The sequence below is a fragment of the Natrix helvetica genome (assembly GCF_964273705.1).
Source record: "Natrix helvetica genome assembly, chromosome: 1".
NCBI lineage: Eukaryota > Metazoa > Chordata > Lepidosauria > Squamata > Natricidae > Natrix > Natrix helvetica.
The window spans coordinates 196,205,301-196,233,201 of NC_138548.1; the positions used below are offsets into that span (position 1 = coordinate 196,205,301).

General features: G+C 44.6%; 1 protein-coding gene across 6 annotated transcripts in view; it reads right to left on the reverse strand.

Moving 5' to 3' along the window:
- The window catches only part of SRPK3 (SRSF protein kinase 3), a 36,866-nt gene that overhangs the window by 8,839 nt on the left and 126 nt on the right, over positions 1 to 27,901 (reverse strand). For 2 of the 6 annotated variants that reach the window (XR_014173754.1, XM_081935260.1), the window contains exons 1-9: positions 27,573 to 27,830; positions 24,610 to 24,746; positions 24,139 to 24,247; positions 21,003 to 21,090; positions 18,389 to 18,476; positions 16,668 to 16,774; positions 16,125 to 16,290; positions 13,548 to 13,569; positions 231 to 433 (exon numbers count right to left, since the gene is read on the reverse strand). Coding sequence is in view for 5 of the 6 variants with exons in the window: in XM_081935260.1 (XP_081791386.1) it covers positions 231 to 433; positions 13,548 to 13,569; positions 16,125 to 16,290; positions 16,668 to 16,774; positions 18,389 to 18,476; positions 21,003 to 21,090; positions 24,139 to 24,247; positions 24,610 to 24,746; positions 27,573 to 27,757 (1,105 nt within the window). In the remaining variant the exon portion in view is untranslated. Of the gene's footprint in view, positions 1 to 230; positions 434 to 13,547; positions 13,574 to 15,029; positions 15,092 to 16,124; positions 16,291 to 16,667; positions 16,775 to 18,388; positions 18,477 to 21,002; positions 21,091 to 24,138; positions 24,248 to 24,609; positions 24,747 to 25,200; positions 25,339 to 27,572; positions 27,831 to 27,901 lie in introns of those variants that run through there. The other 4 variants (XM_081935263.1, XM_081935262.1, XM_081935261.1 and 1 more) reach the window with 4 other exon arrangements.

Consider the following 27,901-nt stretch of genomic DNA (forward strand, 5'->3'; position numbering starts at 1 on the left):
TGATTTCAAGAGTCCTTACTGTACCATAGCACACCAGTCTGCCCAGCCCATCTTACCTGTGTCCCAAAGATGCTTTTTCAAGAAGCAACTGGGACTTTCTGGTTTTTCTTTGAAGACATTTCGCTTCTCAACGTCTTCAAAGAAAAACCAGAAAGTCCAGTTGCCTCTTGAAAAAGCATCTTTGGGACAACCATGACCTGGATATCTGAGAATCTCCATGGACATCTTACCTGTGGTCTCTGTGGACTTGCTGGTCCCTGCGTTTGTAGCTTCCAGGTCCTCCAGCTGCTGAAGGTCCCGAAGTCGTTCAGCCAGGAGCTGACTCTGCCGTTTCTGCTTCCTCTTCAGCTTCTTCCGCTTGTTCTTTGAAAGCTTCCCATTCTGGGAGATGAGAGGGCCCCATGTCACAGCCCCATCACTCATAACTCCAGGGCTGCATAAGAATGGAGCAGACGGGGAAACAGGCAAACAAGATGGACTCCTGCCCATTATGTCTGGGGCAGGCAGGGAAAGGAGGAGAAGAAACAGTCCAGGGAATCACGTGGGCCCTAATACGTTTGTCAGTGGGCAATGTAAGTTGCACTCCCAAACACACCACATGCAAGAGAAAAGCTGAAGGTATGTAGAAACAAGAACATGACAGTTCTCCGAGAAGCACATAGGACTGTCACAAGCAAATGGCTGGAAAGTAAAGCCAAGTTCAATGGGAGATGGTCAAATTCAGGCCGTTCCACTTCAAACTGCTGGAGGGGATGTTACTTGCATAATTGGAAAAAATAATAATCCTAAGCCCCCAAACCGCTTCAGGGAAGAAACCTAAGCTGAGTCCCACTTTCTGACGTGTAGATTTTTTAATACGATGGAATTCATTTACTCAATCTCCAGGGGGGACAAATCGGCAGTACAGTTACCGCAATTTGAAATGGGACAGCCTGAAGAAGATGGACTTACTACCGCATAGTGCTCTTGGCCTAAATTGCAGACATCCTGCCAGGAGAGGGAGAGGCTGGTGTGAAGCAACAAAGCAAAGAGAATTCTGAGTGAGAAGAAGGGAGCCATGCATGTGTCCGGCCTATTGAAACTAGCTGAGTCTAAGGGTGGCTCAACTACAGGAACCAGCAACAATATATTTTAACAATGGCAACAAAGCGGTACATATTCCAACAATGAGCTCTAGTGTCCTTTCTGATTCAACAAAGGGCCTGGGGCAACTATACAAAGCCAAAAGCTGCCGTTCCATGATGTCAAACGGGCCATCCCTTTTACCAGGCCACAGAAAAAAGTGGGTCGCAGCAACAGACAAAAACCTGACAGACAGAAACAAGGATATACTTGGCACCGAGGTGTGAACTCTAGGGAGCACGAGGCATGAAGAGCGCACAAATTGGAATGAAAAAAAAAAAAACCACATAGAAGAGGTGACAAAGAGGGCAATCTCGCATTTACATGGACAGAGAGGAAATACTGGCATTACACAGGCCGTTGCTGAAGGAGGAAAGGGAAAGTGAGAAACAATGGATGACCCTCTGGGTTTCTGGCAAAGTGCAAGAGAAGACTTCACTGCTCATCTCTCTTACAAAGGAGCAACAGAGACAGCAACCAGGGTGGAGGTAGGGGGGCATTCACAGAAGGAACTTACATCTGGGTCCCTAAAAGGAAAGCTGTCTCACTCCAGGATCATATACAACCAGAGCCCATCAAATCCATACAACGTTTAATAGAATATAAAGAGGAAATACAGGGAAAACGCTTAAATTGAAAAGTCACTTTCTGTCCTGGCCCCATACATTGGCGTGCCTTCCCCAACACCCAGTTTGGCTAGGTGCAAATGAAGATTCGTGTCACTTGATCTACGACCAAGTCAAAAAATCTGGACAGAACTTGCACATTGTTTCACTCTAAACTGTGCATGTGGAAGCACAATTACTTGCCTTTTGCTAAGCAAAAATTAGACATGCCTGCACTTCCCTTGCCACAAATCTAGCAGAAAATGCAATAATAGAACTTGCTAGAGTGGATTTTTATCAGATTCTGGCATAATTTGCAATTTGGCAGGAATGAGATAAACAAGCTGGTTTTACTTCTAAGAAACACCAGACCCTCCCAGCCAAGTTTGTTTCCAGGAATGCTGAATCAGGAAGGTGCAAAATCAACAAATAACTCACACCTTCTTCTAGATCAGTCTTGGTTTGGCCTTAGGTACCCCTCCTTATTTTTGACATGAGTGGCCCTGGCACCAGGGTACCTCCCGCTGTTTGAAACCCCTGAATGATAGTTGTGGCCTTCAAGGACTAGCCTAGATCAAGCAGGTTCAACCATCCGCCAAGTATCCACTTATCTTCCGAAGGGTACATAGGTGGCTGTGAGGGATGCATGGTTTAGGAAGGGCCAGGCACTGTTATCTTAAAGGCCCAAGTATACAAGGGCCAGACTAAGGAAAAATTAAAGGTAAAAATAAAATACAATATAGTACCGGCTCTATAAAAGGAAGAGAAACTAGAGCAGGAAAGACTACAGGATTTTAAAAAATCTATGATCCAGAATTGAAAACTGTTAAGATATAGGATAATCAATTATAGAGCCCCAGCTAAATAAAAGAAACCAATAAAAATAAAGAATAATTTAAGCTAGGACAGGAAGTAGAAATTAGAAAGCAAACAAAAACAGAGATAAAATAGGTTTTTTTTGCGATGAAATCTTTATTTTGTAATTTTTCCTCACAACCCTCCCTTTTGCATGGAAGCCTTTTCTCTCCCAGTCTCGGTACCACCACGCAAAGAGAATTCGCCACAATCTCTTTGATTCTCAATACATAGAACCAAAAGCTTTCCCCTTTCTAGTTTAGTGCCTGTCCTTACAGCCATTGGATCTACACTCACCATGTCTGCTTTTTTACGGTAAGGAAAAAAAGTAAACCAATGAAACAACAACCTAGCTGAGCGATTTCCAAGAGCCACTGGAAAGCAACAGATAATGACTATACACCTTCAATTCAGAAAAGGAAGGAAAATCCCAGGAGCCTAGATAAGGAGGATGGTCCTGACAATGGGAATCACCTGCTCCCGAGCTACAGATGCAAAGCAACACATATATCTTTGCTGTTTCCTTTGGAGCAATTGCTGAGTTGATTAACATCTTACTGAGACACCCACAAGTGTGTGAGAATATGGAGACTGCAGACTTCCAATTGGCAGATCCTTTATAGGTGAAAGACCCATTGGGATTACTGAGAGAGAGAAAAGCTTGGGTCATAAGAAGTGGGAATGAATTTCTGGGTCACAGGAATGTGAACTCAGCTCTAGTATTGAAAACAAATTCCTTGGCTAACTAATCATGTTCCTTAATTCTAAAAACATATTGACTCCTGGTCTTGAGGCACTATTTCAGCCTTGGTTCTGGTTAGAGGATTTGGGTTTCTAGTTTTTTTTTAAAAAAAATAAGGATCTTTTCTACCCACCTCTGGCTTCATAGAAGAGATGAAGTTAAAGGAAAGCATAAAAGGGAGTGTTTCATTTTTCTAGCTTTACTGAAACATGTTCCAAGGCTGTATATTTTACCAGAAATGTTGCTGCAACTAGAAAGGACCAAACCAATAAGATGGTTTCAGAAGGGTGGCCCACCATGGAATTTTCAACTATAGATCTCCCATGCAAGAAATTACAGAGTTCCCAACCTCATAATCATGGAGTTTAGCTTGACAAGGCTTTAGTTGGCCAGACACACTCTCATACAGACTGCTCGCTGTACAAACTTGGTGACCACACACTTTAGCTTATGTGGTTAAAAACTAGGTTACGATTTTAAGCTAAAAGCAACAAAGAGGCCAAGTATAGCTCAAAATGACCACTAGGGGGAGGAAAGAGTACTGGCCAGTGCTTGGCCTGACTCAAAAGCAGCAGGCAGAAGCCAGAATTCACAGTATGGCTTTAGTTTAAGAGACCTGGCCTCCACTTCTGAACCATGGCAAGAAATAGAATACAGAAGGATTAACTACAGCAGTTCCAAAAGCCAACTCATTCATCACTATGGCGAATTAAATAACATCCCCAAATTTCCTGGAAAATTGTGGATAACCTTCTTTAGGGCCAAGAATTAGACTTTGGGATGATGGAGTGCTGAGGCCAGAGTGGGTGGGACCTAATATTAAGCACTTCACCTGATGGGTCAGTGATGGGATTTTCTACTTACTTTTATTAATGTGCCAATTCCACTTTGCTCCCAAAATTGTCGCAAAAGCATTGTGGTTCAGTTGTCTCAGTGCAATCTTAGGGCTTCGGATGCAAAAGAAAAAAAATGGGACAGGGGGACGAGGGGGGGGGGGAGAACGACAGAGCTCCATGTATCCCATGTATAAATTGGCCACACTGCAGTAAAGATGGTTAGGTCAGGTTTCTCCAATACTGTTCCCATTGCTCATTTTCTTCATTCTTTTTTTATCACTCCCTCGCCTAATATGTGATTAACTGGACTGCGGTTTACTTCATCATCCTATTTTTAGGCTCTGTATAATATGCTATGCTACCATGTGGTTGGAATCCAGAAGTAAATAGTAAGCTCTCGGGAAAGTGAAATTATATGCAGTACTGTATCTTTGAGGGCTGGCTGTATTTACACTTATGAAAGAGAAAACTGGATATGTCTAGTTTAATGAAAAGAAGGACTAGGGGAGACATGATAGCAGTGTTCCAATATCTCAGGGGTTGCCACAAAGAACAGGGAGGCAAACTATCCTTCAAGGCACCTGAAGGTACAACAAGAAGCAATGGGTGGAATCTAATTAAGGAGAGAAGCAACTTAGAACTGAGGAGAAATTTCCTGACAGTTAGAGCAATTAATCAGTGGAACAGCTTGCCTCCAGAAGTTGTGAATGCCCCAACACTGGAAGTCTTTAAGAAGATGTTGGATAGCCATTTGTCTGGAACGGTATAGGGTTTCCTGCCTAGGCAGGGGGTTGGACTAGAAGACCTCCAAGGTCCCTTCCAACTCTGCTATTGTATTGTATTATTGTATTGTAAAAGTGTGTCTCTTCCCAGCATGTGCTAAGCCAGTGATGGGTAATCTTTTTGTTGTTGGGTGCTAAAAATGAGAGTGGGCGCAGATGCAATAGTGCATGCATGTGCCGGCACCCACATGCACATGCACAAACACCCCCCACATGCTTCCTCCCCCCATGTGCCGCACTGCTCGCCTCCAAGCTGAGCTTGGCATTTCCTCTGGGGGCCCGGGTGAGGATGTTTTTGCCCACCCCAGGCTCCAGGAAAACCTCTGGAGCCTGGGGAGGGTGAAAAACGGGCCGAACAAGCATACTGGGAGTTTGGGGATGGCGAAAATGGCCTCCCCCAGCCCTCCGGAAGGCCGAAAATCAGCTGGCCAGCACACACATACGCGCTGGAGCTGACAGCTTGCGTGCCGGCAGATATGGCTTCGAGTGCCACCCGTGGTACGTGTGCCACCTCACTAGTGTTGTCTAAATGTTATAGCACCTCATTTACAAGGCATCTAGTTCTTAGGAAACATGGTCCTAGGACATCATGGTACACAGCTTCTAATTTTTTGTTAACAGACCTAAAATGACAACCACCTCTCTGGGCTTGTGCACGGCCATGTATACTCTGGGCATTGCTCCCACTGCTTCTTCAGCCCTAGTGTTCAATCAACATCTCATCGGTTAAAACGAGATGGGCGGCAGCAAGTTTAATGAATAAATAAATAAATAAAAACATTTCTACCATTCAAATAACCAATCCAGGTGGAGTTTGCCCAAGTGCATAATGTCTAGGATTTCTCTTATCTATCATTCCTTACCCATATTTTATGTGGTTAGGTTCGAAAAGGGGTCCCCCCTCCCCTTTCAAGTGATACAATTTAAGCCACACGAACACTGCTATGAAACCCAGGAATCCATCAGTTTAGGCTTTTTATCCACGGGGCCCAGTCAGAAAGAGGTGAGGAGGGCTTCGTTTTCTTTATGCAAGCTTCCCAACGGATCCTCTTCAACCTAGAGTTGTTAGCGGCAGACAGTGTGGATCTGAACGTAAGGGAGCACCAAGTGATGCTCCTCTTCCCTCTGAGTCCTGCACCAGCGTTTTCAGGCCACCAGTTGCAATAAATCAGCTAATTCTGCTTGAGAAACTTGTAAAGAAATAGGCATACAGAGAAAAATATGGGGAAAGATAAATGGAAATTTACAAAAACGCAACACCCCTGGTGTATTATTGGCATCTCAGTAAAGAACACAAGGGCTGTGCACATGTTCCAGAATCCAGCACCTTGGGCTAGTTTAGATATAAAGCTGTCAGTTTCTTTACCATAATTTTAAAACTGGGAGCAGGAACAAGACTGTTAATGTTTCTCCTATTATGCACAAACTGAATTACCTCAGCCTCAGGTATTAATAATGGTTTACTAACCAACTAATTCTTAGCCAGGATGTGTGAACCACATCCTGGTTCTGATTAAGAAAACTTTAATATCCATAATGATAATTAATGCATTTGAAACCAATGCAATAACTTATCACAGAGAAGGGTGAGGCAATGCCCATGAACTTGCTGATGGTGTCATGGTGTCTACTTTTAAGGGATAGTTATCACTCAATTTAAGACAGCCTTTTTTACACACAACTTTAAGAAGCACAAAATCATTCAGTGCATACAATGACTTGGTAAACAAACTAAGGACCAGATTTAAAGTGGAAGAAACAAACAATGCTCCATGAGCTGTAGCACCCTTGCTGCCTGTCCAATCCAGAAACACCCAACTCTGGGTGAGCACTCTATAGCCCACCAGATATTGATGAATAGCAACTTCCCGCAGTCCAAGCCAGCACATCCAAAAGTGGGAAAGCTGTAGTTCAGAAACATCTGGGGGTTTACAAGTTGCCCAAAGTGATAGAAAGCATTCATGGAGAAAGCCTTGGATACTTCACAAAGTGACGGCAGCTCTCTTCTGGTCCCTGTGTGCTTCCCATTGAAAACTCTTCCACTTCCCTTTGCTATTTCTGATCCTTAACAAAACATTCCACAATCAAAATCACCTCTACTTTAAAATTACAACCAAGGTTGCAAGTCAGTGAAATGACACATCTACAATAATAAAAAATACACCCAGAGACACAAACTGAGGATTCTAATCTCAAGACAGCCATTCTCTTTTCTCTCTCTCTCCTGCTTCAAGAGACCAGCCACACAACAGGAAAAGGAGAAGGCTCAACTGAGCCATGGATTTTAAGTTTAGTTGCCAGATGCAGACCAAAAACAGAATTTGACCCATGGGGAAAAATGTCAGTTGGTCCTACCTGAACTGCATGTCTCGAGGGTGGTGTGGGATCAGTCACTGTATGGGTATTGTTACGGCCCAATTGCCCGGAGACTGAGGTAAATCTGAGGACACTCCCTCTGTCCTTCCTGGTGACTCCCCAGATCAACCGATGATTCGGAAGAAGGACCTGGAAGGGAAGAAAAACCAACGGCAGCTTCCCTTCCTGAACCCTGGATGGTCTGTGGTTGCTTACTCAGGCCCGGCGCTGGCGCCTGATGGGCGGGAAGTGACTGCTCCCACACCACCCTCGAGACATGCAGTTCAGGTAGGACCAACTGACAGTCTCCGAGGTGGGGTGTGGGAGGAGTCACTGTATGGGACATACCAAAGCTAGATGTCCATGGGAGGGATTATTGGGCCTGAGTCTCCTGAGTGCCCAGGACCCCCTGAAGGACCCGCCTCTCGAAGGATGCCTCGGCCGAGGTATAGGTATCTAGCCGGTAATGCCTGATGAAGGGTGACGGAGAGGACCAGGCTGCCGCTCGGCAGATGTCCTCGATGGGAGCCTGGGGGGCCCAGACCGCTGAAGTGGCCGCGCTCCTGATGGAATGTGCGGTAATGCCCTGTGGCACGGGCAGCCCTCAGGCCTCATAGATGGCCAACCTGATCCACCTGCTGATGGTGGTAGGCGAGACCTTGGCACCCTTGGACGAAGTGTGGAAGGAGAGAAAGAGAGCCTCCGACCGTCTGAAGGGGGCTGTGCGCTTGAGATAAATGTGCAGGGCCCTTCTAACGTCTAGGTGGTGCCAGGACCTCTCCCTCTGAGGATGGGTGAGGGCAGAAGTCCGGGAGAATGACGTCCTGCCCCCTGTGGAAGGGGGAATTGACCTTGGGCATGAAGGCTGAATCGAGCCTGAGAACAACCCTGTTATTGTAAAAAGTGCAGAGGTCGGCCCTAGAGGTCAAAGCGTTAAGCTCGGAAACCCTCCTGGCCGAGGTGATCGCCACGAGGAAGATCACCTTGAGGGTGAGGAGTTGAAGGCTAACCTCCCTAGGGGGCTCAAAGGGCGGCTCCAGGAGAGCCTGGAGGACCGTGGGGAGATCCCAAGAGGGGAACCGGTGGACTACCGGAGGCCCGATGTTGGCCACCCCCTTGAGGAATCTTTTGATGACTGGGACCTGGGAGAGGGACTGGGAGCCCTCTCCCCAGAGGATGGTGGCTAGAGCTGAAACCTGTCTGCGTAGGGTGTTGTGCGCCAAACCTTTATCCAAGCCGTCCTGGAGAAAGTCCAGTACCTGAGGGACGGAGGCTAACGAAGGCTCTACCTGCCTGGCTTGGCACCAGCTGGCGAAGGCAGTCCACGTCGCGTCGTAAATGCAGGTGGTCGATCTCCTTCTGGAAGCCTCCAGGGTGCTGATGACTCTGGAAGAGATCTGGGACACCCTCAATTGTTCCTGCTCAAGCGCCAGGCGGTCAGATTGAGCCACTCGGGGTCTGGGTGGATCAGACTCCCCTGGTGCAGTTCTACCCTCTCCTGTGGAATACGTCAAGGAGGAAGGACCGACAATTCCACTAGGTCCGCGAACCAGGGTCATCGTGGCCAGTGAGGGGCTACTAGGATGATCTCTGCCCTCTCTGCCACTAGTTTCCTCACGACCCCTAGGATGAGAGGGAGCGAGAGAAAGGCATAGAGAAGGCCTGCTGGCCACCTGCAGCGTAGTGAGTCGGTGTCTACCGCCCCCCGGGTGGGAAACCGGGATATGAAATTCGGAACCTATGTGTTCGATGGAGAGGCGAAGAGGTTCACCATCGGCTGACCAAACCTCTGGCTGATCTGTGCAAAGATGCTGGGATGAACTTGCCACTCCCCGTGGTCCACCGTCTCCCTGCTGAGCCAGTCCGCCTGCTGGTTCTCCACTCCGGAGATGTGCTCCGCCCGGATCGACAGGAGGTTCCACTCTAACCAGCACCCCAGGCACTTTGCTTCGTCCCAAAGAGCCACTGAGTGGGTGCCCCCCTGCTTGTTCACGTGAGCCTTTGCCGCCACGTTGTCCGTCAGCACCAGGATGTGTTGCCCTGCGACCGTCTGTTTGAACCGGCGAAGGGCTAGGTGGATTGCCCTGAGCTCCAGCCATTTGATGTTCTTTCGCAGGTCCGTCGGCGTCCACCGGCCCTGGGCCAACTGGGACTGAAGATGCCCCCCCCCCGCCAAACAGACCTGCATCCGTGGTGAGGACCAGCCTGTCCGGTTCCCTGAAGAGACCCCTTCGCCAGGGAGGAGCACCTCCACCATTGGAGGGAGAGCAGTACCTGAGGGGTCACTAGGACCTTGAAGTTTGCATCGGTTGTTCCATTCCTCTGGTGGTGGAGAAGGAACCACTGCAGGTCTCTGGCGTGGAGGCGAGCCCAAGGGACGATCCCGATGCAGGATATGAGCTTCCTGAGGAGCCTGGAGAGGAGAGCTACGGGAACAGATCGAAGCCTGCGAATCTCCTGAACTAGTTCCATGATGCTGTCCCTGCGTTCCTGGGACAGGAAGATCCTACCCTCCACAGAATCTATAATGGTTCCCAAATGCTGGAGGCTGGTGGAGGGTGTCAGATGGCTCTTCTCGAGGTTGATCGAGAACCCCAAGGAAGACAAGGTACTGATGGTGATAGCGAGGTCCCTCTCTGCGCAGGGATGTCATCTAAATAACAGTGGAGGTGGACCGGAAGGGAACGGAGGTAGGCCGCGGCTGCGGCCATTACCTTGGTGAAGGTTCTAGGGGCCGAGGCCAGCCCGAAGGGAAGGGCCATGTACTGGTAGTGGTCTCCCTGGTGAGAGAACCTGAGAAACCTGCGATGGTCAGGGGCGATCATAATGTGAAGGTAGGCCTCCGTGAGGTCAATGGAGGCTAGGAAATCCCCCTGCCTGATCCCCTCCAGGATGGATTTGAGGGAAGTCATCTTGAACTTGCGGTAAACTATTCTGGAGTTCAAGAGCTTAAGGTCTAGGATGGCTCTTCACCCCCCCTGAACCTTTGGGGACTAGGAAAAGGTGTGAGTAGAACCCTGATCCCTTCTCCTTCTCTGGAACCGTTTGTATGGCGCTAATGTCCAGGAGGTGGTGGATAGCGTCGCGCATGAGGGCGCGCTTAGCCAGGTTCTTGGAGAAGGGAAAGGTGCGGAATCTACTGGGTGGAAGGGAAGGGAACTCCAGATGGAGTCCCGATCTGATGGTTTGGAGAACCCAGGCATCCGAGGTGATGCCCTCCCAGCGGTCTGTGAAAAAAGAGAGGCGACCGCCGATGGGTAGATTCGATCCCGAATTACTTACCCCTGCGGAAAGAGCGCCCCCCCCTCGAAAGGGCCACTTGCCAGCCTGCTGGGGTCTGAACCTCTTCCTGGAGAACTGCCTGTCCCCCTGTCTGGAGTACCTCGGAGCAGAGTACCAGCCTGGTTGTCCTGCTCCGGTGGTCGGTATGAGGCTCTCCTGGTGTATGGCGCTGCTCTGGTGGTGGACGGGAAGACCTTCCTCTTATTCTTATCCTCGACGAGGATGGGGTCCAAAGAGCTTGTCTCCTGTGTATTCCTCCTCCGCCAGGGGCCACTTTGCCCGGAAGTCGGCCTGCAAATGACAAAGCCATAAAAGGCGTCTGGACACCACCGAAGATGATAAGGCCCTGGAGGAATACTTTAACGCATCCAGGGTTGCATCGGCCGAGAACTGGGTCGCCGCCAGCAGCTTTGTGATGTCCTGCTGGAGCCTTACATATGAAGCAGGCATCCTGTCCCGGATCTGCTCCAGCCACAAGATGGTCGATCTATTAAAAAAGGATGCGGTCGCCGCCGCCTTGATGGCCCATGATACGGCCTGGAAGGTCCTCCGCATGACCAGTTCCGCTCTCCTGTTCTCTGTCTTGAGGCAGCTGGAGATGTCTCCTGTTAGTACAGAGGAGGGGGAGGCCAAGGCTGCTGCTGGGGCGTCCACGGAAGGCACCTGCAAAGCTTGGTCAAAGGCTGCATTTAAGTTGTAGAATTTGCGATCATTACTCCCAGGAGTGGGAAAGGAACCTAGTTTGGTCCACTGGGACTTCAGCACCTCGAGGAAGGGGTCCAGGGTGGGAATCTCCTCCTTCTCAACCTGGGGCCTGTGAAAGGGGCCCTGCTTTTTCTTCCCTCCGCTAGCACTAGGGGTGGAAGTCTGGCTAGTAGCTGGAGGAGGATCCAGGTCTGCTGTGGCCTTAGCCTTGCGCAGAAGGGAACTGAACGACGAGGGAGGGAACAACCCTGCAAAGGAGGGGGTTGTGGGGTCCACATCTTCTGAAAACCCCAGATCCTTCTATTCCTCCCCACCCTGACTCTGAGCCTTCACTGGCAGTGGAAGGTGATGAGTCCTGTGAGTCCCTGGGGACTGGAGACTCAGGCCTGGCTGTGCGATCCCGTGGAGCCCCTCGGGTAGAACGGGGCCTGGCAACCTGAAATTGGTGCTGCTTGCCCGAGGTGATGCCCTCTGCGATGGCCCTGGCCAGCACATTCTGGAAGCTTTCGGGCAGCTCTGGGTAGGCCGGGGTAAGGATAGGGGGGGCCCTGTTGTCCCTGAGCTCAGGGGCCTGAGGGGCGAAACGCTGCCTGGGAGAACCCACTGCCCTACAACCAAAGGGGTCCCCCCTCGCTCCAGGTGAATGAGAGAGGGATGGAGGAGGGGACAGGAGGCTACGTTCTCTCGAACGTCTCTCTGGACCTGGAGAGCCAGGTTCCTGTGAGAGGGAAGGAGACCTGTGCGGAGAGCGTGACCTAGCTGGGGAGGGGCTGATGCAATCCCTAGCCCTCCTACTGTTGCCTTGGCAGAAGGGGTCTCCTGCCTAGGCCTCTCCCTTCTAGAGGATTTGGAGAAACACTTCCTAGGAAGTGATCTCCCCCTGGGCCTGCCCCCCTGGAGGGTCCCTCGCCCGGATCGGAAGGCCTTGGAGAGCTGGGAGCCCTTGCTCCTTTGCTCTGCATGGCCTCCGCCATCGCAGTACTCATAGTTGGATGAATTGCCTCTCTCTCTTTCTGCCTCCGTGGCCTGGTCTCCCTGGGTCTCATGGATCCGGAGCCCTTCCTGTCCATCCGCCGACCTGCAGGCTGAATGGAGACCGCTGCACCGCCTTGCGCTGGCCCCTCGCCGGATGGCCAGCACAGAGCTCGGGCCAGACGATCCTCTCTTCTTGCAGTGCTGAGGAGCTACGGCAACTGAGACCAGTTGCCTTATCGCTCCGCACGTGGACCCTGCAGGCCTCAAAATGGCGACCACCGGTCACGTGGTCCGATTCCTAGAGCGGTTCCGGCTGAACTGCTCCTTCTTCTTCTCGCTGCCTCCGGAGTCTCCGTGGGTCCGATGGCTTCCTCTTCTCCTCCGGACGGCAGCTGGCAACGAGGCGCCTAGGCAGCCAGGCAGAAGGGTGCGAAACCGAGGCAGAAGAGGCTAAAAGTACGGTAGCTAAGAAAAAAACCTTGCAAAAACTAGAAAGGAAAAAGAATTCTACCAAAATACAGAACTCTATCTAAAATTACTGGAGAGTCACTGTATGACTGAGGTTGATCTGGGGAGTCACCAGGAGGGACAGAGGGAGTGTCCTCAGATTTACCTCAGTCTCCAGGCAATTGGGCCGTAACAATACCCATACAGTGACTCCTCCCACACCCCACCTCGGAGACTCAACCAGTAAGCTCTCCAGCATGAGACAGTGAATTACTGAAGTGAATGGGAACGACAGCACAAGGTTGTTGAGTCATGAGAAGGAGCTCTATATCCAAATTAGACTCATGTTTCTTGGGATATCCCTGGCCTAAGGGGATGAGCACTTAGCTCTCTTTGAGCATAGAGAGAAATAACTTCAGGTATCTCCTGTTACATGGGTGATAAGAAGGAGTCTCTGTGCCACGAGACTGCAGCCACAAACCAGAGAAGATACAAACTAGCCTAGATGGCACCGGTCCAACCTAGTATATTTTGCCCACTTCTTTTCTTTAACTGCCAAAATGTCTAAAGCATGCAACCTCTCCTGGAGCTAACAAAGACTGCAAACATTATCTCACTATATGCAAAATGTGTCCATGGTAACATTGACCAACAAATTACAGATGCAACATGAGCCTTAGATGCAACTTGCCAAACACGGAGGAGCCATCCACACAAGGGCAATGGAGATGGTGGGTATCAACAGTCCATGAGTTTCACAGAGCAAGTGAGATCCAAAGCAGGCACTCTAAAACTTCATTCCTTCCCCCCATCACAGCCCTGGACGGGGTGGGGGACTTACCAGGCTTTCCTGGGGTGCAGAGCTGACTGAGGGAAGAGGTGCACAGGTGGAGTGAGGCGAGAAAAGGGGGAGAGAAAGAGACAGAAATGATTCCCAGAATCAGCCAGGAAATCCAAAGCAAACAAACATCAATCAGTACAGTAATGCTGTAAAGGAGGATGAGGAGGATGAGGATGTGGAAGGCCAGAGTCTCCCACACCATTAGGATCATTCCGCCCTAAAGCTAGTATTAATGTCATAAACCCAGGGAGAGGCAGAATCTGGTTCCCCCATCGCTTTAGACCTCAGTTCTATTCTTGTGGCCATTCTGAATGCAGAACTCCGGTCTGAAAGTTCTAAATGGAATTTGAGCCTGCTCAATGGCAGAATCCTGGATTTTGCTACCAGATCTCAATTGTACAAGTGTCCAATAACACTGATCCCTAGGAGCCATACCCAGGGTCTAATTTTTTCCCCCTGCTGGGCTTTCTTATAGGTTCTTAGATTTTAATCTAAAAATAGGCCAGGTTCCTAGCCTTTAGGCTTAGGGGCTACTTATGTCGTGATTTCTGAATTGGAGAGGGAAGAAGGTAATAAGATTCCCAATGATTGTTGAGATAAGGATTTCATGACTCATTTTTTATCACTCTCAATGATGAACTGAAAGAGAACCAGATACAAACAATAGAAAAATGGAAATCTATTTCAATTGGAGACATAAGGTGCAGAGCTATTATTTTGTTGACATGGCGTTTGGGAAGGGAAGCCTGTGTTCATTTGGTTATATACAAGCCTTTGCTTTAATTTGGAGGCACACCTCTCCATTACTGAATTTCTCCACTTCTAAAGGCAAACAATTGTTCTCGGAGTAGGAAGGAATTCACCTTAAAATAAATAAAGAAGTGTTGCTGGGATATGGCAGTGACACCGAACAGCACTGAAAGGTGCAGGAATGAAGTCTGCAAAGAACGTGTGCACTTCAGTTAAAAAAAAAACCCTGCAGCATTCCCATTTTCAGATTATTTGATGAATGATGAGCAAAAGCACTCATATGGCTAAATTTTGGGAATATGGTTATGGAGGCTCAGAGGGGAGGGGGCAAAATGAAGCAGCCACTCCAGTCCTAGTTGTTAAGGCCTTATATTGATCTTATGTAACCTGATATTTTTCATAAGTGTTAGGGCCAAAACCCTTAATCTGCCGACAGCCAGTTTGGCCAGTGTAAGACTCAGATTGGGAGCAAGAGTCCAGTTCTAATTCAACCACTCAACCATTTGGTTGGCTGGTAACTAGAAGCCAGTCACTCACTGCCTTTCTACCCGTCCTACGTTGCCCATTTGTGACAGAGGGGATAAAATGAGAGGAGGCTCTCTTGTATGCTGCCTGGAGCTGGAGATGGTGGAAAATAAAACCATAAATAATAGCAATAACTCCTCTGGAAGGCATCCAGCTGGGAAAGGCACTCTATACTGGCTATCCCAGATCACACACATACACCCAAACCAGATTAGAATGAGAAATATCCTTGAATTCTGACAGTGGCAGGGAAAACTGCTTTGCTGTATCTGCAAATGGAGGAAAGACGGATAATCTTAACTTTTCTTCTTCCTCCTCTATTTTAGTGTCTTCCTCCATGTTGATTAAACCAGCCTATCACTTGCTAATGGGGAAGCCCATTCTCCTAATGAAGCCTTCTGATCATTACCTGCAATCCCCAAGGCCAAATCGCTCTCTTCGACAGGTGCCAAATGGGCTTTTGGTTTGCCAAGGAAATGACCAAGCTTGTGAAAAAACAACGGCAAATCCAGGGGATCCACTTTAAAAAGTTCAACTTGCTCACTTTCATTACTAATCTTACTTTTAACAGATTTTCTTTTTTGTTTTACTCTGTGCACTTAAGCTCCATCATAGATTCTTTGGGATGAAGTTGCAGTTTTCTAGTTATCACTGTATTAGCAATAGCATTTAGACTTATATACCGCTTCACAGTGCTTTTACAACCCTCTCTGAGTAGTTTACAGAGTCAGCCTATTGCCCCCAACAATCTGGGTCCTCATTTTACCCACCTCGGAAGGATGGAAGGCTGAGTCAACCTTGAGCCTGATGAGATTCGAACTGCCAAATTACAGGCAGCCGGCAGTCAGAAGTAGCCTGCAATACTGCATTCTAACCACTGCAACACCGTGGCCCTTTGGAGAGATTTGGTTTCTGTTTCTGCCCTTTTCAAAACATTTCTATTCCATTAATTAGAACATAAATATGGTCCCTATGGCTTGTGCCTTTCTGGATTTTTTTTGGAACCAATCAATCTTTATTACTGTCACAGAACAGCAATGCTTTTGCCTTTCATTGCCACTGCCTAGTACTTTTAGATCCAATGAATTTTGAATACTTTGGCATTTAAGAATGCTGCTGTTGCTCCCTTAATTATGTTTGAATCATCTAATGAAGGTCTTCATTTGCTAGAGGCAAATTCTGGTCGTCCCCAGTCCGTCCCGTCCCCCCCACTCTCAGTTTCTATCGTGCCCCTTTAGCATTCTTGGGAGAAAGGAGACCAGCATCAACCCTCCTGCTTACAAACAGGATGGGATTACTTACCTGCAGAACCAGAGGGAGGAGGACCTCCAGTCTGCTGCCAGAGAGTGGCTTCAGCTGCCAGCCGTCGTATGTAACTCTCATCTACACACAGCAGGATGTTCTCCGGCTTGATGTCTGTATGGATTATCTTGCACTTTGTGTGGAGGTAATCAAGGCCCTGCAGCACCTGAAAAAGGAAGCAGTTGTGCCAAGGATAAGAACCTCTTTGTGATTCAGGTCAAGAGGCTGCAAGGCCCTGGAGTCTTGATCTTATTAACAACTATAGCAGTGCAGGTAGTTCTCGACTTACAACCACAATTTAGCCCCAAATTTATGTTGCTAAATGAGATATTTAAATAATAAATCATTTATTTTCAGTGCCATTGTGATTTTGAATGGTCAATAACTGTTGTAAGTTGAGGACTACCTGTACTCAAGTCCCAGAAAAACAGGTGTTAAAATTAAGCCCATCTGCTTGCCATAATAAAATGGTCAGGAATGATCCTGACTATAAAAACTAACAATCCCGCCTCCCAAATTGTTTGCAAAGAAATCCACCTTTACCTGACATAAGATGCTCTTGACACAAGGTATGGGAAGCCCTTGGTAGTTGGATTTGATAATCCACTTCAATAGCTGGTGCCCTAAAACCTCAAGGACCATACAAACATCTGGGCGAAAACTAAGTCAAGGACATAAAACAGGCACCAGAATGAAGGAACTGGTTGTTTAAAAAGTACCAGTAAATAAATCCCTCCTTTCCTCATGGTACATACAAAGAACTTATAAAATACCTTAAATCAGGTATAGAGCAAAGACAGAGAAAGAAAGTGGGTGTAAAACAGAAACTGGAGGCATCCGGCTGTGGTCTCCCAGATAACACAAAAACCAAGCAACTTTTGAGACAACTTAAACTCTCCTGGAATCTTCTTTCAAAAGTAACATTTGGCAGAATAGCCTTTTTGGGGAAAACTTATTGTCCATTTGTTCCTTTTTAGCTTTGATATTATTATAAGGAGTGGATGAATCCAGGATGACTAGAAAGCTATTTTTATCTACATAGCAAATAATTGTTGCAGACAATTGGGAGTCTTCTTAGTCATTATTAGATAAAGAAAACATGTGTGGGTGTGCATTTGTTTATTAAGAGGCCAAGCAGGAAGCTAGTGATAGAATGGAAAAGCACAAAGCGCAGCAACCCAGAAATATTTTCCCAAAGCTCACGGATTAACAGACTTCTTTGAAACTTCATTGCCCCAATAAACAAAATGTGGATGTGCTAATTAAACAAAAATACAATTGCTCTACTAGAGGGACCTAAAATTCCTACAGCCCAGCAACATTTCTTGTATTCACCTACCATTAAAAGGGGCTGCAGCTATTTATGCTTACCACAAAGACCTGATGCAGCTAAAAAGCTCAGTCCTTTGTTATTTCACTCTCGGGAATGGGAGGTAGACAAAAAGATTGATTGCTCTCTCAGACAATGTGTGTGTGTGTGTGTGTGTGTGTGTGTGTGTGTGTGTGTGTGATTTTTTGCTGATAAATAAATGAAGGGAGACTAGTATAGATCTATTTCAAGCTATGGTTGCAACCCCTGGTATGCCCAAACACAAATACATACCTATTTCCCTGGCTTAGCTGATAAAGGAGGAGAGCCTGTGGCTTAGTGGCAATTACATCAGCCTAATATGCAATATAGCCCTGGTTCGAATCCCAGTAAGGGTATGGCTAGCTGATGAGAGCTAAATAGCTTGAAATGGATCCATACTAGTCTCCCTTTATTTATTTATCAGCACAAATACAACACAAATATAAAAAGGCAACATTAAAAATAAAAATATGGGTTTCTGTCTGGATGGTTTTCTGTGATGAGCCGAATGACAGAAAGAGGGAGTAGTGAGCTCCCTCCCATATTTGGGCATACCAGGGGTTGTAACACAAATACATACCTATTTCCCTGGCTATATATATGTTTTCGTAGATTTTCACGGGTGTAGGTATGCTGGTTTTGTTGTATTCGGGTCTTTTCCCATGTAAGATATATATATATATCTCCCATCTTGGATGTTAGTGAGAAAACGCCTCAGGTTAGCCGTCACTCAGCATATATATTTCTATGTACAAAACAAGTTTGGAACAATTTCTGTTTTTCCTGCAGACATTTTCACCAAAAATGTAACAAAAACTGGTTTTACAAGCCAAAGCTCAGGCACTTTGGAGGAAAAAAAGTAGAATCAATTATTTCAGCAGAAAGAGTTTGTGGACCTTTTAAGGAAGGATACGGACACCATTGATTCCTGAGATCTTGAAATCATCAATGAGTTGGACAATATTCTCCCGTTTTAGATCATTAGGATCCGAATCTCGCACCTGGAAGAAGTGAGGTAAAAATGGGTAAGCATTATAGACATGGATCAGCAACTAGAAACTTCTACGCCCAAAAAACCCTCTCCATAAGGATAGCTTAAATATCATACCAGTAGATCTGGGGAAACAAAAGGCCAAGTGGCTACATTGACAGAGAATTGTAAACCAGAATTTTTTCTAGATCCAAGTGTTTCCGTGGCCCTACTAGCAGGCACATCTAACAAACTTAGATGATTCAGCCTGAATTTGTAGTAATGGCTAAAATATCCTTAAAGCTGAGTTTGACTCCTGATGCTTCCAAAAAATGTTCCTTAGGAACACTGGAGATTTGTTTTTTAACCTTTCTGTTACATCCTTGTGATTTCAAAATGGTCTCCCATCTGCTACTAATCCATTTCAATGCTGCTTCGTTATTTAGAATCTATTTTATAGATTGGCCCCGAAATAGACCTGTGGGACAAAAATATGGTTGGGTCATAGTACAGGTAGTCTTCAATTTACAACCATCTGTTTAGCACTTGCTCAAAGTTACAACGGCACTGAAAAAAGTGACTTATGACTAAACATGTCAGGCCCAAGCCCACAGGCAACACAATGAGATCCAATCCAATCCAATCATTTATTTTACTTACATCTAACGGTCAGGATCTTGCCAAATTAAAGCTATATCCCATTAACCAGTAGTTATATCCTGAAAGATTCTACAGTGTGACTACCTAAATCTTCCCTCCCCCCCCCCCAACCACAATACAGCTCAGAATTGTATAATTTCTTAATTTAGGTCTATCTCTGGGAAAGCTCTGTATTACCATAACTCCTTCCCACTGCTTCTCCAGGTGCACATTCCATCAAAGGTCTTCACAATTATTTCCATCACAGCATTTCTGCAGTAACGTGTTTGTTATTCAGGCACTTGGCAAACCATCTTACATTTATATCAGTTGCAGAGTTCACACGATTTCCAGTTGCAACCTTCCTAGCTGTCTTCTGACAAGCAAAGCCGGCAGGGAAGGTTGCAAGTTGTGATCATGGGATGTCTAACTTAACCACCAGTGATTCACTTAATGACCATGGAAATAAGGTTGTGAAATCAGGCGCGGTCACATAAAGCCTCAGTTAATAAATCACACCACTTGATGATGAATTTTTTGGTTCCTATTGAGGTCATAAATTGAGAACTACGTATCTCTAATCACTTTTTTATGCATACTATTGATCATCTTTTTGTTGTTGTAATTAAGTGACCCAAAACCTGGGGAGAGAGTGGTAGCTACCAACTTCTGACTTCAGACAGATCCAGGTCAGTGTACTAAGTGGATAAACGACATTATCAAAGTATCTGATCCTAGATTATTTCCCCTCTCCAATCCAAAGGATGATTCTCACTAACAGCAAAAAGCAATTCTTTCAAAAACAGTGAGGGAAGGGATTTCTGTATGTTAGGAGGAAATGAAGAAACAATCAAACTTCCACATAACAGACTGTAGGGAGAATGCGAGTCTTAACGACTATTATTATTAACAATATTTTCTTTAATAACAGAAAAAATAAAATACAAAAAAAAATCCATGCATTCTCAAAGAAAAAAATGTACATTTGAAAAGAAGTAAAACAGAAAAAAGAAACAAAGTATATCATTGTAAGTTCACAGTTACAATTTTACATGTAATTTACTTTGTAAATATTATTCAAGTGTATATATATATTTATTTTGGATACACTTGTAGAACTATCATTATTTTTAATCTACTGTATTTTGTCTAAGTGAATTCCATATCACGTTATATTTGTCCTTATAAAATCTATGTTCATAGACAATCTGCTCTTAAGTGGCCAGTGTAATCAGATCTTCAATCTACTGAGTAAAAGGAGCTACACATTTATCTTTCCAATACTGCAATATCTGTCTTTTGACCAGAGATTGGTTTCTGCTGGTTCAGCCCAGATCGGGCAAACCAGTAGTGGCGGCGGCGGGAGGCTCTGCCTATCAGCCCAGATGCTTCTGCACATGTGCAGAAGCGTTGCACACAAGTGAACCGGTAGTAAAAAAAATTGGAAACCCACCCCTGCTTTTGGTCACAGTAAGGGCAGAGAATTACATTTTCCAGTGGACAAATTCCATGTAATAGTTACATAATTCAAGATAATATTATCCTTTAAATTTTTTTAGCTTTTGCTGCAGTCATGTTTATATAGTCCGCTATTTTCTCCCAAAACTTAGTAAATATAGGATATTGTAAAACAAATGTTTTAAAGAAGCATCCTAATTAATAGTCTGAACTGAGACTCATGAGTATAGGCCCAGAAAATAATGTTTATTGCTACAACTCATTTCGTGAATGTGTATAATAATAAATGTTTTCCTTCCAAAAACGTACACTTGTGGAAGGTTAGGACAGCCAAATAACATGTTTTCCAACAATTCCTGGCTCTTACTACTTCATGTTTTAAGGCCTAAGCATATTAACTATTCCTTCATGAGGAACAGTTCACTCAGAATTGCAGCAGTCACAAAAGCATCCAACTTACACATTTCAGTAGCTTGATTTCATCCACAGCTGTTTCGGTATAATGTACAGCACTTTTCACCACTTTGAGGGCCACAAAGCGCTTCCGCCTGGAGTGATGGGAGGAGAGAAGGACAGAGTTAGTCAGTCCTAGTTTCCTTCATTTCAAGACATTATCTCCCACTTGAAAGTCTCAGCATTACTTTCAAAACTGCTGTAAGAAAACAAAGCTAGGGTTATACATTTTAAAAGAATGGAGTTCACAGGAAGCAAAACAAAGCTTTAGGGATCTCAAAGGTGGTTTTTTTCCTTCGAAAGGCAACTGGATTGTTTTTTCCTTGAGGAGGAAGCAGAAGAAAACGTTTTGCTTCTCATCGTTTTCATTTTCTTCTTCTTTTTCAAGGAAAAAAGCTGCCTTTTGAAGAAAAAAAGGACTTTTGAGACAACTATGACCTGGATGACTGAGAATATGCAGACAAAGCCTTAGGGATTCATTCATTCAACAATTATAAGGTTGCCCCTATCCCCAAAATGATCCTGGGCAGTGAACAAGGCTTAAAAGCTCAGCAACAATAGTTTAATTAGGCAAAAATAGAGTGGTTGTTTGACTAAATGCACTTGGACTATCTTTGTCCCCATCCTCCAAAGCACTCTTTGAATTTAGCTAGCATTTTGCATTTCAATCAGAAGGTGATTAGAAAATCACCCATTTCCCCCTATTTGGTATTCTTAAATTTTTGCCTCAGATAAGGAGGTATTGGCTCTTTGGCAAGTAATCAAGGATAGCAATTCTGTAATTACACCCTGATGTCCGTTTTCCAATTATATCTATCCCTCAAGGATGTCTGTTGTCTCTACTTTTTTTCATTTTAGTTCTTGAAACAGAAACATATGATGAGAGAATTATGGGAGTTAAGATTTTTTTAAAAAGAATTATAAGTTAAGATATTGTGGATGATTTGGTGTTAATTCTAGGTGACCCACTTGAAGGAATAGAAACATTAATGGGAAAATTAAAGGACTTTGGTACATTAGCCAGTTGTACAATTAATAAATTGAGTTTTAAGATTAAGAAAAATATGTTAATGGAAATATGAAATTAGAAGATCAAATAAAAGTGATGGAGAAAATTAGTTTTAAAAATGAGAAAAAAGTAAAATACTTCAGAATTTATATGACAAATTGTATGTTTTTTTAAAAAATAATTGTGTTAAGACATAGGATGAAATTAAGGTCATTTTAAGATGGGAGAAATTAGAATTGTCAGAGTTAAGCAGAATCTCTTGTAACTATGTTTTGCCAAGAATGTTGTTTTTGTTTTAGACAATACCTGATTTGCAACTGATGATGCATTTATACAATGACAAAATGATATATCTAAATGTACATGGTAATGGGAGAAAACAAGTTATATATAAAGTGCTATAAAATGCAAAGGGAAGAGAAGGACTGCATTTACCGCATTTAAAAACTTTGAAGGGCATGCATATATATGGTATAAAAAAGTTAATGTGGATTTTTAAACTCATTTTATCAGACATGCCATATTGAGAATATGGAATTAAATACCATATATGACTATGGTCAAAAACACTCCTATGGCTCCCAAACCAAGCTTATCATAGAAAAACAACAGACAAGAACAAATGGTTGATTTATTGAGGATTATTGGAAAACCATCAAATGGGAATTTAAAATTAAGTCAAGTGAGAAATTAATAGCAGGATATAGTAGTCAGTGATTTTCCCATTTTCAGTTACCAGAAAGATGAAAAGATTTATGATATGGAGCAAAGTATGTAAGAATTTGAAGTACAAATGTGCACTGATGAGGAACATGTAATTACTAAAATGTACAAACTTTTGTTGAAATTTGAAACAGGAAGAACAGGTTGAAGAATGTATAAAACAGTGGGCTAAGAATTCTGGATATAATATACAAATGGACCAATGGTCAAAAGGGTTGAAATTTAGTTATGATCTTAAAGAGATTTTTTTAAAAATAAAATTATGTATGTGACATCAGAGAAATGTATAAAAGCATTTCAAATGTATGTTGGAAATATGACCATAAAGGGATATTTTATCATGATTGGCAAACATGTACAAAAGCTAACAAAATTGATTCAAATGCATACATATTTTGATAAAGAGAAATTTAAAAATTAATGTGCAGCTGAAACCAGAACTTTTTCTTTTAGGAATAATGATAAACAGGCAAAAGCCATGGAAGATTATTTCAATATTTGATTACCCTGGTGAGATTATTATACGCACAGAGATGGAAAAATCTACTAAGGAGGAATGGTTGGGGACAGATTTTGCTGAGCTAACTTGATTAGAGAAAAGGTACCATCTACATTTATTGGTGACTGGAAACTGGACTGAACCTTTTGTATAAAAATAAAAAAGAACTTTTACAGTTATTTCTTATTTAAAGCTTTGATGATCAGGCTGGCAGATTGTAGTAAGTATTGTGATACAATTTTAAAAAGAGAATTTAAAATATAACTGTACTTATAATTACTGTGAAGAATATTGAAAGCCACAACTTTGAATCTTTTCTCTTTCTTTTCTACTTTTCAAGTTTTTCTGCATTGTTTGCTTTATCCTTTCTTTTTTAAATTTTATATTAATTTTAATATTTATCTTGTTTTTAAAAGTTTCAATATTATACAAAAAAACCCCAAATCTATCCCTGTGACAAGATGCTATTTCACATCTCAAAGTGAGGATACACCTTTCCTGTTTCTTACTCTGGATTTAGACAGGACATAAAGAACTTTTATGTACTTCTCTTCCTTTTTAACTCTTTTTATAAATTTGTTCCCTTGAACTGAGCTCCTAAAGACTTCATGGACATGTCCATGTATTTTCCTTGAAAATATACAGCTTAACCATTCCTTTCTTCTGAGATGTTTTTTTACAACTGTCCACTCTAGTAAACTCTGGTAAGTTTTAGCAGTTTCCCATCTAAGTCCAAACAAGATCCAATCTCATTTTGGGATTAGCCAAGCCCACCAGACACTACCATCTAGATTGGCAATATGTGACAACCTGGTCACTTTTAAAATGAATGTATTACTCTTTTTCAGGGGCATTCCTTGTATAGTCAGTATAGAGGAAAAAAACAAGTGTGTCATTCACTGCTGTACTTACTGAATGTCCCAACAAAGCCAGACCGTTGAAAAGTGCCCCCATCCAAGTTTCCGTACCACATGATAGCGCCCATTGAAGAGGTCCCCAATCTTTACTGGGTAATACCCACCTAATATAGAACAAAGAAGAGGCCAGTTAATATACTAGCTGTCATAGTGTCAGTATATGAGGCAACTACGGGCCGACACGCAAATTGCCTTCCTGATTAGTCTCAGGTTCTATCGTATGCTTAAAACAAACGCTCATACATTTCATTTGTTGTTGTTCCTTAGCAATATAAAAGTGAAAGCCCAAACAGATCGGACAAAAACAGCTTCTAAATTAGCATCTTGTTCCAGAAAAGGAGAGCCAAACACTTCTCTGCAGACGGCATCCAGGACTCAAAATGATGCTGCCAGCAACAGAGAGAGAGAGAGAGCTCCTCCCCTTCACTTAAGAGACCCCAGGCCATTCCCTGCATTACTCAGATACCTCGGCAGTAATCTCGGGGGTCCTCTTGTTCCTCGTCATCAGATCCCAAGAGCCCGCCTCCAACTTCAGCAGGAAGAGGCAAGGGGGGCACGGAAGGCGGGCAGGCAGGGTCATCTGCGCAGGAGGGACTAAGTGGCCTAATAATGAAGAGATTGAAGGGAAGGGGGGGAGGAGAGGAAGAAATGGGCAAAAAAGAGCCATCAGAAGGCACTCCAAATTTCAAAGTTATTTATTTCACAAACAGCTAGGAAACATTCCTTGCCTACTTCTAATTGAAAGCCGCCAACTGCTCGCATAAATTACTACAGCAAACTGTTCCAGACTGGTTGGACTCACTATACCTTCCACCATACCAAACTTAAATGGTTAACAAGCCCGGGAAAACTATATTACGGAATAACAGCTTTCGAAAGTATAATTTCATTTGTTCATATTCTTCCCATTTCTCTCAATTCCTCAAATTCCTTTAGATTTCAGCCCTCAGGGTGGACTGGGGTGGACACTAACATTTTGTTGCCATTACTCTATCAAATAATAATACGGCTATCAAATAATTCCCATTGTTCACCTTGGGAGATTCTCTGTACGTACCTATTGCCTTCTATTTCAATCTGTGCTGTTTTCCCCATCTTGACAGCTTTAAGGGGGGCGGGGGAGATTCACCGCAGCAAACTCGAAAGGGGAATTAACGGGCAGCAAGAGAATGAATAGCTCGGCTACTCCTGTGGATTTTCAGTTCCTGACCGAGGAAAGGAAGCTTTCTCCATCTCTTATGTCTTCCCCAGAGAGAAGATAATATTCCTCACAGGAAAACTTCCAGATTTGTGAGGGAGCTGCCAATTCTGGCATAAAAGAGAGGCCTCGAGACAGTCTCTTGTCAAAGCAGAGCAGGCTAGTGGCTGGCACTTTATCTGTCCCACATGCTCCCTCCATTAGTAAAAGAGGCATTAATACCTTGTGAGCTCAGAAACTTCTCTCCGTCAGAGCCCAAATGTGCACTAGATGAGGCGTTAAAAATAACCTAGCAGCTTCCAGCAGCTGCCACCCAGGATGGAAATGGAATTTGGAGTGGGGAGGATGGGACACGCAAGAGAAAGGAACCAACCCCATGTGTCTTAGGGCCATTGAGGTGGTGGTAAGTGTGATTTCCAACAATGCTCATCCAGTTAAAAGAAAAAACCACCCCAGCTGTCATGTACATGTTTTGGCACAGCTTCTCATTATTCTGTGAAGAACAGGGGTTGGCATAAATGGTACAATTCACATAGCAAAAGCAAGGAAGGGTCCTACGGCACCTTGAAAATTAACTTACTTATTACTTCAATTAAGGTTGGTGGGCCAAGTATCTACATGAAGTATGATGATGAACACCTAATTTGTAAAGTGACACAAGACACTAACCCAGTTACACATCTTCTTGTCTCAAGCAGCTTCTCTGTAAAGAGAGGGGCTTGCTTCAGCACCTAGTAATAAGAGGGCTCCCCAAAACTCTTCCCTCTCCACATGAAGGGCATTTGCTCTTTTTAAATTGCAAATAATTCCTCAGGAGGGCAGAGGCAAGCCAAAAGTAGGATACAGGGATAAGGTAAAGGAAGGAAGTAGCATCATCTTCATCTTCCTAAGCCCTGGTTAAAGGCTGGCATCTACAAGATGCTAGAAAATCTCCAGGGAAGCAAGCAGAAGGCTGCTGCTTCACAAATCCATTTTTCTCTAAGGAAAAGGTAAACAAGTCTAGGCAGAAAGGGATTTCTTTTGTTCTGATACATGTGTACATATATTTAAACATAACATTTTGTGTCTGGAATTTATTTCCTCTGTCCTAGCTCTGCATCTGTCTTCTGCTACTTTAAATTTCTGTACAGCAGAGGTTTCTCACAATAGGAGTAGACAGCATCATCTTGTTCACTACTTTTAAGTCTTATATTTTCCTTTATGGTTTTCTATATGAGGTTCTATTAGAATGCTGTCTGTGATTTGAATGACATTTTACCTCTTCAAGCGGTGAATGCTTTGCATGCTAACACTTAACAAGTTTTAAATAAAGTTTTATATATTTTTTCACTTCCTCATTTTTAATGGTTTGATTTCTCCCCACCCCTCCTCCTTTAATTTGCGGGGGGGGGGGGGACAAATTGTAGGAGCCTTATTTTTCTCATATACCAGGGTTAGTAGAAGACAGGAGAGGTGCCTCACAGAAGCTAGGCTTTGGAAGCAGTCATCATGAAGCCACTAAACCAAGGCAGAGTTAGGATGTATAGACCCAAAGGGCTTCAGGGAGAGGAGATTTGAGATTGCCAATTTGAGACTTGAACCCTATGGACTCAGCATGTTGCTACAATTGTGAATGGCCTTACATAGCATCTTTTCTGACAATTCATGCATCAATGAAGCAATACTGAGTAGAAAAACTCAAAAGTAGAAAAAACTGTTACAGTGGTTATTGTTGTAAGAGGCTTAGGCCCACTTAACAAAATCTATACCGTCTCATCTTTTCAGCCCTAATAATACAGTATTGGGACTAATGTCATGAATCCATTGATGTGCATTGCCTCTATTTATATATACATTAAGAGCTATTTTATGGTGAAAATCATTTCGGAGGGGGGGAGCTCACTTTTCTAAAATTCTCATCTGTATAAAACCCTAAAAAGTTGCTTTACATCGGCTGTGCTTAAGGCCGTGGGGGAATGATGTTGGCCACTTCCTATACATAACCACCTAAAAGCAATTTACTCGTGTGAACCAGCCCTGGGCATCTCCTTCTGCAACCGTTCTGTAAAAAGCCAGTCAACATGCACGTTGCTTGCAAGAGGCAGGATGAGTTCACCCCTACTCACATTCCGCTGAACGCAGGGTTGCTGCCCCCCACCCACCCCCGGGTAACCTCAAGAGGCCGCATTCAGCCACCTCTCTGTCGATCACCGCCCCCCCCCCGCCCAAAGCTCGTATCGCTCCACACTCACCCCGTGGGGATCCCGCTCTCTGCCGGCGGAGGGGGCGGCGCCTTTTCTTTCTTATGTTTCTTCTTTTTGCCACGGCTGCTCCCCGGGCCTATGGAAGAGGGGAGTAGCGCGAGATCGATCGGGGCACCGGGGCTGCAGAGACCCACGCGCTGCAAAAGTTTTGCGGGCAAGGCTGCGATCGGCATCAGTGGCAGCAGACGGTCCGCCCAAGTGGGAACCCCCACCTCCTCTCCTGCACCTGCTGCTGCGGCCCCCTCCTCCGTGCAACCACTAGCAGTTCCCCACAACCCCCGTGCGCCCGCGCGCCCGCCCTTCTACTTTCCAGGGCA